The sequence below is a fragment of the Cebus imitator genome, unplaced genomic scaffold (assembly GCF_001604975.1).
Source record: "Cebus imitator isolate Cc_AM_T3 unplaced genomic scaffold, Cebus_imitator-1.0 Scaffold15, whole genome shotgun sequence".
NCBI classification, from domain to species: domain Eukaryota; kingdom Metazoa; phylum Chordata; class Mammalia; order Primates; family Cebidae; genus Cebus; species Cebus imitator.
In genome coordinates this window covers 2,930,344-2,940,781 of record NW_016107330.1, presented here as the reverse complement: position 1 = coordinate 2,940,781, position 10,438 = coordinate 2,930,344, and the positions used below count along the sequence as shown (strand labels likewise).

The window sequence follows — 10,438 nt, the reverse complement described above, 5'->3', positions numbered from 1 at the left end:
AAAAAAAAAAAAAAAAAAAAAAAAAAAAAAAAGATCTGATGTGGATGGGTCACAGTGGTAGCTAATGCTTATTAAATCTGGGTCTCGAGGACACGGTTTTAAAAATCACCATTATTGGCCGGGCACAGTGGCTCACGCCTGTAATCCCAGCACTTTGGGAGGCCAAAGTGGGCGGTTCACGAGGTCAGGAGATTGAGGTCAACTGACCAACATAATGAAATCCCTTCTCTGCTAAAAATACAAAACTTAGCTGGGTGTGATGGCACGTGCCTATAGTCCCAGCCACTTGGGAGGCTGAGGCAGGAGAATTGCTTGAACCTGGGAGGCGGAGGTTGATGTGAGCCAAGATCATGACGCTGCACCCCAGCCCAGGCCACAGATTGAGACTCCGTCTCAAAAAAAAAAAATTAAAAATCACCATTATTATGCTTCATGCTCCTCTGTATGCAGAAAGCTCCTTCCCAGGCCTCGCTGCTCTCCATGCAGACACCTGCGTGCAGAACTGCCGCTTGCCTCCTTGGCTGTTCCCAGAGTGGCCCCCGGGACCACTTTGCCCTGGACAATGGCAGCCTCTTGTCAGGATGGAGCACCAACCAGGGCTGGAGCTAGACTGGATGGGCAGCATGAGATCTAGTTTCAGTCTAAGCTCTATGGCCTTCTGCCCTCATGCCTCAGTCTCCCTACATGCATTAAGAGGGTTTTCCATGACATGGGCTCAGGGACCCTTCCAGCTCTGAGGCTGTTTGGGGACCCCTTACCTGGGGCCGCAGGGAGGTGATGGGCAGGATCAGGGACTCTTCTGTGGCAGGTGCTGCCTCAAAGGTGGTGAGGAAGAACATGGTGGGGGCCAGGCTGGTGGAGGATTCCTCCATGGCCGCGTCCAGCACCTGGGCTTCGGAGAGCTCTGCCTTCTTCATCAGGGAGCTGGGACCTCGGACCAACGCTCGGCCTGAGACACAGGGCGGGGAGCACAGGGGCTGCATCTGCTTGCTGCCTCGCAAGTCTACAGTAGAACCCACATTTTATGCTGCAAACTGGGAGGCAGCAGGGACTGGACCATGTGACAAGCCTTTGGTTGGCCCCATCCCTGCTTCCTACCCTTCTCAGGAGGGGGAAATGCGGAACTCGGAGGAAAATGTCTTGGAAGAACTTACGGTGTCGCTGGGGAGACAGCCCAGGATTCTCCCTGTAAAGCAACATTCCAGCAAGTCCAAGTCCATGACTCGCTCTGTCGCCCAGGCTGGAGTGCAGTGGTGTGATCTCAGCTCACTGCAACCTCCGCCTCCAGGGTTCAAGCAATTATCCCACCTCAGCCTCCTGAGTAGCTGGGGTTACAGGCACGTGCCACCATACCTGGCTAATTTTTGTATTTTTGGTAGAGATGGGGTTTCTTCATGTTGCCCAGGCTGACCTAGAACTCCTGGCCTCAAGTGACCTGCCTGCCTCAGCCTCCCAAAGTGCTGGGATTACAGGCATGACCCACCATGCCTGGCCTGGCCTGAGGTGTCACAGCCAGTTGTCAGCAGACCAGGGCCTAGCCGGCAGAACTTCTCTGTTCCTGCCTCCTCCTCACCCTATCAAATCTCCCAGGAGGCCCAGCTGAAGCCCTGGAGCTGGGGGAGCAGGAACACAGCAGGAAGGGTCCACACCCCATGTGTGTCCTCCATCTGTTCTCAGGGGTGCCAGTGTCCTCCCCAAAAGCTGACACAGGTGACCCTAGGAGTGGGAGGCTGAAAGTCGAGGCTGGGGACCACGACTGACCTCAGCTCACCTGGGGGGTTCTCAGTACGCCTTGCAGGGAAGCCAGCCCACAAGAAGGGGCATTGAGGTTCCATTGCCTTCCTGCCGAAGAACCCTGCCACTGTGTTTGTGGCACTCGGCATGCCCCTGGAGGCAGTCTTGTCACATAGAGAGTTTAGAAGCCCAGTTCCCTGGCTTAGGGCCAGGCAAGGCTGGGAGGAGCCACTTGGGTGGAGTTAATGAGTACCGGGAGTGGGGAACCTGGGCCAGCAGGGGGCAGGCTCGCTCGCAGGGGATGTGGGGTAAATGTTAAGGAAGGTGGGAAGGGCTGCGGGGCACCCAGATGAACAAGGCAGAGGCAGGAGGGTAGGCAAGTGACGCCTCTCCTGGAGTCACCTGCATCCGGGTTGGAGGACACTGATTTGGCATCAGGAGGGAGCTGGGATTAACCAGAACAACATGCCGGGCACAGTGGTTCACTCCTGTAATCCCAGCACTTTGGGAGGCCAGGCAGATGGATCACCTGAGGTCTGGAGATCAAGACCAGCCTGGCCAACATGGAGAAACCCCGTCCTACTAAAAATACAAAATTAGCCAGGCGTAGTGGTGCATGCCTGTAATCCTAGCTACTCAAGAGGCTGAGGCAGGAGAATCACTTGAACCTGGGAGGTGGAGGTTGCAGTGAGCCCAGACTGCGCCACTGCACTCCAGCCTGGGCGACAAGAGTGAAACTCGGTCTCAAAACAAAAAAATACCAGAGCAACAACTGCTCACGGCCCTGCCAGCTGAGCTCCAAGCGTCCCGCTAATCAAGTCTCTGCAACTACACTGAGGGTAGACGGGACCAGTCACCTCACTTTTCAGAGGGGAAACTGAGGAACAGAAAGATAACTTGCCCAGGCCCACACCCGAGTAAGTGGTGGAGACAGGACCTGACCTCGGGCAGATCTGGCTTCAGAGCCTAGGCTCTTACCCCTACCCGATGCTCCAGAGTTGAGTAAGGAATATGCTTGGAGGGCACGGAACTGTTCCATCTCTACTCGGAACTTAAAGCAGGAGAAATTTAGGTCAGATACAAAGTAGAACTTCCTGTTTCAGGAGGATGATCTGCTGATAAGACAGATTCTATTGCAACACATCCCTCTCCCCTTCTCATGCTCCAACCCCAGGCCTCTCCCAGCCTCCTCCCCTTACCAGGTCCCTCTGGCTTCAGGGGAACCTCTTCTCTCCTCTGGATGTCCTCCCAGGGACCTCACACCTCTGACCCTTCCCTGCCTCCTTTCCCGCTCCCCTCAGTCCACGGCAGGAAGCCCCCCATCCCCACCCCTCCCAGCTCTCCAGCTACCTCGGTGCAGCCTCAGCCTGTCCCTGCGCCTCTTGTGCTCCCTGCTGCGTTTCCTGGCCCTCTCCCAACCTGGAGGTCGGTTCTCCTTCCCCTTCTCTGGGTAAGGCAATGCCAGCCCCAGGAGCAGGTCCTTGTCCCGAAGGAGGCCTGCAGGACTCTGCTCAGGCAGCGGCTCCTCAGCCTCTGGCAGCCTGGAGGCCTGCCTGGTGGCAGTGACCACAGCCCCATCCTGGGCCTGGCTGGGTAGGCTTGGGCCCCACTCCTTCTTGCCCTGGCCCCGCTGGTGGTGGTGGCTGGTCTGTGTCCATAGCGCTGGGCCTGGGAGGTCGATGTGATTCTCAGGGAGGTTCCGAGCAGAGGTCCCAGGTGCAAGGGCGCCTGCCAGGCTCAGCTCCAGGGGCAGCAGGAGGGTGAGGAACAGCATGGGGGCGGTGTGGATGGCAGGCCCAGCCATTGGCTCCTCCCTGCAAGAAAAGCAACACCATAAACATGCAGCCCCTCTTTGGCCCCTCACTCAAATTAAAGCTCAGTTTATCTCAACAGCCACTGAGGGGGATTTTGCCCCGGGGGACATGTGGCAATGCCTGGAGACGTATTTTAGTTGTCAAAACTGGGGAGTGCTGCTGGGGGGGTGGCTCACGTCTGTAATCCCAGCACTTTGGGAGGCTGAGGCGGGCGGATCATAAGGTCAGGAGATCAAGACCATCCTGGCCTACCATGGTGAAACCTCGTCTCTACTAAAAATATAAAAAATTAGCCGGATATGGTGGTGGGCACCTGTAATCTCAGCTACTCAGGAGGCTGAGGCAGGAGAATCACTTGAACCTGGGAGGTGGAGGTTGCAGTGAGCCAAGATCGTGCCACGGCACTCCAGCCTGGGCGACAGAGTGAGACTCCGTCTCAACATCAACAACAACACTGGGACGTGCTACTGGCACGTAGAGGCCAGAGGCCGGGGGTGCTGCTAGACGCCCGACAGTGTGCAGGAAGGCCCCCCAAACCAAGAATCATTGAACCAGAAAGACAACAGTGTCGAGGCTGAGAACCCCAGCTTAAATCATGTCATCGAGGTTCCAGATTAGTCTAGAATTCCTTTCTCCGCACAAACCTCTGCCCCTTGCCAAGTTCCCTAGAAGGGAACTGAGTCCCTCAGAGCCCAGAAATCTGCCTCTAGCCCCTGAGACTTGACTCAGTGCCTAATTCCATACAAATGGCGGAAAAGCCCTTGAGCACAGGCTGCAGGCAGAACCCCCTTGAGTGCTTTGTGTGAATTCATGTCACCTCGCCTTTTCAACAGCTCTCTGAAATGGCTCCCGTTCTTTTCCCCATTTTTCTGAAGTGGCAATGAAGGCTCTGAGAGTCAAGTCGCACCTAGTAAGTAGCACTGTGTCGTTTCTGTCCTGAGCCCTGAACCCCCGTGGCTGTCCCAGGATGACCCCGCTCAGCCTTTTTCTTCTCCTCCCACGATGAGCTCCGAGGCCCCAGCATGTTCTGACGCTGTCCCTTCTTTGGGCTGAAGGACTTTGGGGACAGCTTTGCAGACTTGGCTCTGATCCCTGCACGGTGGAATAAGCCAACCCCACCTACCCTCAGGACAGCCCCCTCAGGGGACCCTGTGTCCTCCCTCACACTGAAGGGAGAGGCTGCAGCTCCCGGGCGGCGGGGGTGTCTGTCGGACTCTGGACACCCCTGGCCCCTGTATGCCACCTGCAGTGGCTCCCCCATGAACCCCCCTCCACTGCACCAGCCTCACCCATCCTGGACCTGGGCACCGGGTTAGCTGGACTAATTGAATTTTTACGGCCTCCGGAGTATTCCACTCGGCTGGCAAGGGTGCTTACACCATCTTTTCTTTGTGATTTGTGGTCGTATAATTGCCCAGGGCTGAGGAAAGGTTGATGGGCCTGGGACATTTCCCTGCTTCCTGGCGCCTCTCCCTGCGGCCTCCATGCTGGCGAGCCCACCCCAGTGTCACCTTAGCCGACCCCAACCGAGGGTAGTAGGGCAGCAAAACTGCTGTGTCCTGGAAGCTCCGAGCAGGCTCACCCGAGGGGAGAGGAGGGAGGATACGCCTCCTCCAGCCTCTCAGCGTCTGTGGTGGCTTCACCCAGCTCTGCCTCCATCCAGGCCTGGCACGTCCTGGTCCCCTGGGAGCCTGGGCCCCAGCCTCCACTGCCCACAGCTCAGCTCTTCCTAGAACCGTGGGCGGAGACAAGGAGGTGACCATCACTTCCCATCTTGTCCCCTATCCTGAGGTCCGTCTGAAGATCCTGAGTGAGCCTTGGTGAAGTGCGTGGGACCCTGGGACACGCTTGTTGTGACAACCCTGTCTCTCGTCACACCTGCATCCATTCCTAAGGCCACAGCCCCTGCGCTTCAGTCCCTGCTACTGTCCTAGTCACCTCACCAGCAATGCAAGGCTCTGCCCCAACCTTGCCTCCAGCCCTTCCCTAACAAGTACTCCTGAGGCCGGAGCTCAGGAAGCTGGGCCTGTGTCCCCCTGCCCCCCCGCCATTCCTGAGGTGGGGGAAAGGCCCACTTGAAAGCCCTGTCACTCAAGCATTGTTCAGTGCAGAGGGGACTTCCATCCTGCTTCAGGGCCTGTGAATCGGGGCTGCTCTCTGGGCTGGCGTTTAGCCTGACCGCTGCCAGACTTCACCCTCTGCTCTCCCTGTGACTGAAAAGGCCACGCACATGTGGGATGCCAACCGTGTCTGAGCCCCAGCCCTGCCTTTCGGTCCTGCAGGGACATTGACAGCCTGGGAGAAGCCCAAAGAGCATCCCGGGGACAGGGAAGCTTCGGGACATTGGCCAATGAATGGAATCACCCCTCCTCCCTGTCCTGGAGGTTGAGGGGAATGAGGTAGAAAACCCAGATAGCGCAAGCAAGAGAGCAGAGGAGGCTCGGCAGAGAGGTGGCCAGCTTCTCAGCTAGCCTGCTGTCCCCGGGGACACACAAGGCTGTCAGTGACCCTCAGAGCCAGCCTCTGAGCCTGGTGACCAGCCTCAGTGCTGGCCTTGGAGAACAGCTCCTCCCCTGCAGAGCTGGGAGATGAACCCCACTCCCACCCCACTCCAACACCCCCAAGCAACGTGGTCCCACCCAGACCAGCATCTTCCCAAGCTCTGCTGCCGAGACCCTCTTTGGCTGTGGGTCAGTACACTGTCCTCAGGAACCCCAGTCTGAGTACCATCTTTGTTCCCTCCCACGCTTCAAGCCCCACAAATCACACAGGCAGCCAGCCTGGGGCAGAGGAAGTGGGATTTCAGTGCGCAGTGCCAGAGCACTCATTGGGGTACACCCACGGGTGGTCCCTCCTCTCCCCAGACCCAGCACATACTGGTGGTATGGCTACTCGGGTTGTGACCCTTACCTGCTCAAAACTGTCTATGGCTCCCTATTGCCTTCCCATGTAACCACAGACTCCTTTCTTTGGCACTTAAGACCTTGTGTAATGTGACCTCAACCAAGCTTTGCAGCACCAGCTTCTACTCTCTCCCCTTCACAGGCAACAGAGACTGCTCCCTGGACCCCAAACACACCCCTGCTTTTCTGGCTCTCTGTTCTCACTTCGGCCATCCCCTCTGCCTGGAACCTCTCCCACCCTCACCCATCTCTCTCTGTCCAAGTCCTGCCCATCCTCTGGGACTCAACCCAAATGTCCCTTCCTCCAGGAAGCCTTGTTCAGCCCCTCGACTCAATGTCTTCCCGCTTGGTGCTCCCACATGCCTTTGATCCTGAAGACCTGCCTGCTCTTGAAGACCTCGAGTGTCATTTTGCGCTGGCACCGTTAGGTTTTTTTAAGCCCTTGCCTAGACCGGACGCTCTGAAGGACTTTGCCCAGTCTCCCCTCTGCTCTGTGGCACCTCTGGCACCTCCAGGACTCTGCACGTAATTGGTGCCAGTAGCTGTGGATCAGAACGGAAGTGGGTTGAGCACAGTCAAATTTACATATCATGTTGGGCACAGCGGCTCACACCTGTAATCCCAGCACTTTGGGAGGCCGAGGCGGGCGGATCACCTGAGGTCAGGAGTTTAAGGCCAGCCTGGCCAACATGGTGAAACCCCATCTCTACTAAAAATAGAAAAATTAGACGGGCATGATGGTGTGCGCCTGTAATCCCAGCCACTCAGGAGGCTGAGGCAGGAGATTTGCTTGAATCTGGAGGTGGACATTGCAGCGAGCCAAGATTGTGCCACTACACTCCAGCCTGGGCGACAGAGACTCAAAAAGAAAGAAAATTTATATCTCAGCAGATCATAAATAAATCTCCAGGATGTGTGAGTGTGTGTTGTGAGCATCTGGCATGTGTGTGTGAGTGCATGTGTGAGCTTGTGTGGGTGTGTTGTGATCATGTGTGAGCGTGAATAGATGTAGGTGTGTACATGTGTGTTGTGAGTGTATGTGAGGGCATGTTAGCATGTGTGTGGGTGTGAGCATGTGTGTGTGTTGTGAGCATGTGTGAGTGTGAATGTGTGCAGGTATGTGAACGTGTGAGTGAGCATGTGTGACTGTGTGTATGTGTTGTGAGCTTATATGTGGGTGTGTGAGCATGTGTGCTAGTGTGAGGGTGTGTGTGAGCTTATGTGTGGGTGTTGTGAGCATGTGTGAGCATGACTATGTGTGTGGGCATGTATGTGTGAACATGTGTATGTGAGCTCGTGGAGTGTGTGTGAGAATGTGTGTTGTGAGCATGTGTGAGCATATGTGTGTGCACAAGCGTGTTTGTGAGCATGTGTGTGGGGTATGTGCAATAGTGTGTGTGAGCTGGAGGAGGGGCTGGGGGAAGCCTGCGCAGGCCCCTCTCTCCAACCCCAGGATTTGTACACAGCTCTTGGCACAGCCCAGCAGCGGAGATGCCAGCCTGGCAGGGAGCCCCTCAGGAAACATGGGCTGCTACAGAAGTCGTGCCAAGGATCCAGAGCGACCAAGGGCTCCCATCCATTTCTGTCACTCTGGAAGCCAGTTGGAGGCTGTGTCACAAAGCACCAGGCAATCAGGCGGAAGGAGGAGGCAGCCCCCCTCTGCCTCCCCACAGCCCGCGGCGGTTCTGCCCCTGGCCGGGTTGCTCACAAAGCCTGCGCTGCCGGCCCTGGGTCTGCTCCCCGCAGCCGGACACAGTCAGCAGCCGGGAGTCACCCTGGACAAGAGCTGCTGAGGGACGGCAGGAACATCCACAACCCATAGACGGCCCCTTTCACCACTGAGGTCTGTTAGTGAATCATTAAAAACAAAACAAATCAAAGCAAAAGCAATCATAATTGTAGGAGCTGCTGCCCGGAGCAGCTGGGAAGCCCAGGCCCTTCCTCATTTCTTTCTTTCACCCACATCTCATTTATCCTCTCGACTGCCCTGTACATCAGGGAGACTTTTCCATATTTTTAAAGTGACGAAACCGAGGCTGTAGGTATCAATGGGAGGATGTAAGCCACGAATCCAAGATGGCACAGCTGGGAAGTGGCAAAGCCCATCCCAAGCCCCGGGTTCTCCTGGCACCCGGTGCACACAGGACATGGTTCTTGTCCCCATTTCCCTGGGGCCACCTGCCTCCCCCACACAGCTGCTCATCCTCGTGGTAAGAGGCATCTTTGTCCTTGAGTGCTGTCAGGGCCCAGGAGGCCCCAGGAGCTGGGACACAGATACTAACCAGGGAGGGGAAGGGGCTTATCTCAAGCCCCCATCCTAGGGGACAATTGGAGAGCTGTCTCCATCCAGAGGCCGCAGGAAGGCAGTCTCATCGTATGCAAACGAAGGCGATGAATCCAGCCTGGAGTCAGCTTTGATTCCTGAGCCCCTCCCCCACAACAGCCTTGCATTTGGGGGCCAGGAGACTGGGGGGATCCTGCCCTGCCTGCCTGAGGGACAACTGTGGAGCTTGGCCACAGGCTTCTCAGGACAGCTGTCGGACCAGAATTCCTGCTGTGCTGATCAGCCTTCCTGTTGCATATGGGCTGGGGGGAGCAAGTCATGGCTGGCCAATGCGGTCCAGTGGGAATCCTGGATCAGGGATATCAGTAATGCTGGGATGGTGAGGGAAGATTATGGTGTGAAGCAGACAACCCCCCACTGGGAGAACAGGAGCCCATCAACCTCCCTCCCTTTCCCCAAGTCTATTCCTCATGTGCCAAAGAAACAAATTTGTGCCACCGTATTTGGCAGGAATGTTTCAGGGGTTCTGTAAGCATCTGATTCTAGCTTCGCTTTAAAAATATATTTTAAAAATTATTTTGAAAACTGTAGTAAAAATAACAGACACTCTTGAATGCATTCCCTACCCAATTTGAACATGGGCACGGCCCCATCATAACTTGAGCTTCTGGTTCACTGAAGAGTATTCCAGGGATGTAAGGTGAGCAGTTTCAAAGACCCGCTGCCATTTGCAGCTACTTAATTGCATGCACCGGGATTTTCTCAACATGAACAATCAAAGCCAGTTAGAAGGGCAGCCTCGTATCCATGAGTGTAACGGATATCCATTACATTATTTTATATCACTGAGAACAGCTTCTTTTTTCTCATTGGTTTACTTGATATTTATTTATTTAGAAACAGAGTCTTGCTCTGTCACCCAGGCTGGAGTGCGGTGGCACAATCTTAGCTCACTGCAACCTCTGCCTCCCGGGTTCGAGCAATTCTCTTGCCTCAGCCTCCGGCATAGCTGAGATTACAGGCACTGTCACCATGCCCAGCTAATTTGTGTTTTTAGTAGGGACAGGATTTTGCCATGTTGGCCAGGCTAGTCTTGAACTCCAGACCTCAAGTAATCCACCCGTCTTGGCCTCCCAAAGTGCTGGGATTACAGGTGTAAGCCACCACACCCAGATGGTTTACTTTATTTGTTTATTTAGAGATGGAGTTTCACTCTTGTTGCCCAGGCTGGAGTACAATGGTGTGATCTCGGCTCACTGCAACCTCCGCCTCCCGGGTTCAAGCAACTCTCCTGCCTCAGCCTCCCGAGTAGCTGGGGTTACAGGTGCCTGCCACCACACCTGGTTAATTTTTGTATTTTATTAGAGACGGGGTTTCACCATGTTGGACAGGATGGTCTCAATCTCTTGACCTCATGATCCGCCTGCAGGGGTACAATCTTGGCTCACGGCAACCTCTGCCTCCTGGGTTTAAACAATTCTCTTGATTCAGCTTCCTGAATAGCTGCAATTATAGGCTCACACCACCACACCCAGCTAACTCTTTAATTCTTGTATTTTTAGTAGAGATGGGGTTTCACTATGTTGGCTAGGCTGGTCTTGAACTCCTGACCTAAGGTGATCCACCCACCTTGACCTCCCAAAATGCTGGGATTACAGGCATGAGCATCACGCCTGGCTTGAGCCACCGAACCCGGCATTTTT

At 55.4% G+C, this 10,438-nt stretch overlaps 1 protein-coding gene across 1 annotated transcript in view; it reads right to left on the bottom strand.

Moving 5' to 3' along the window:
* Nucleotides 1–10,438, bottom strand: part of DRAXIN (dorsal inhibitory axon guidance protein) — a 31,661-nt gene that overhangs the window by 12,303 nt on the left and 8,920 nt on the right. Inside the window, exons 2-3 of the mRNA XM_017504257.2 lie at nucleotides 3,085–3,548; nucleotides 759–949 (exon numbers count right to left, since the gene is read on the bottom strand). Coding sequence (XP_017359746.1) covers nucleotides 759–949; nucleotides 3,085–3,538 — 645 coding nt within the window. The 5' untranslated portion in view covers nucleotides 3,539–3,548. The remainder of the gene's footprint in view (nucleotides 1–758; nucleotides 950–3,084; nucleotides 3,549–10,438) is intronic.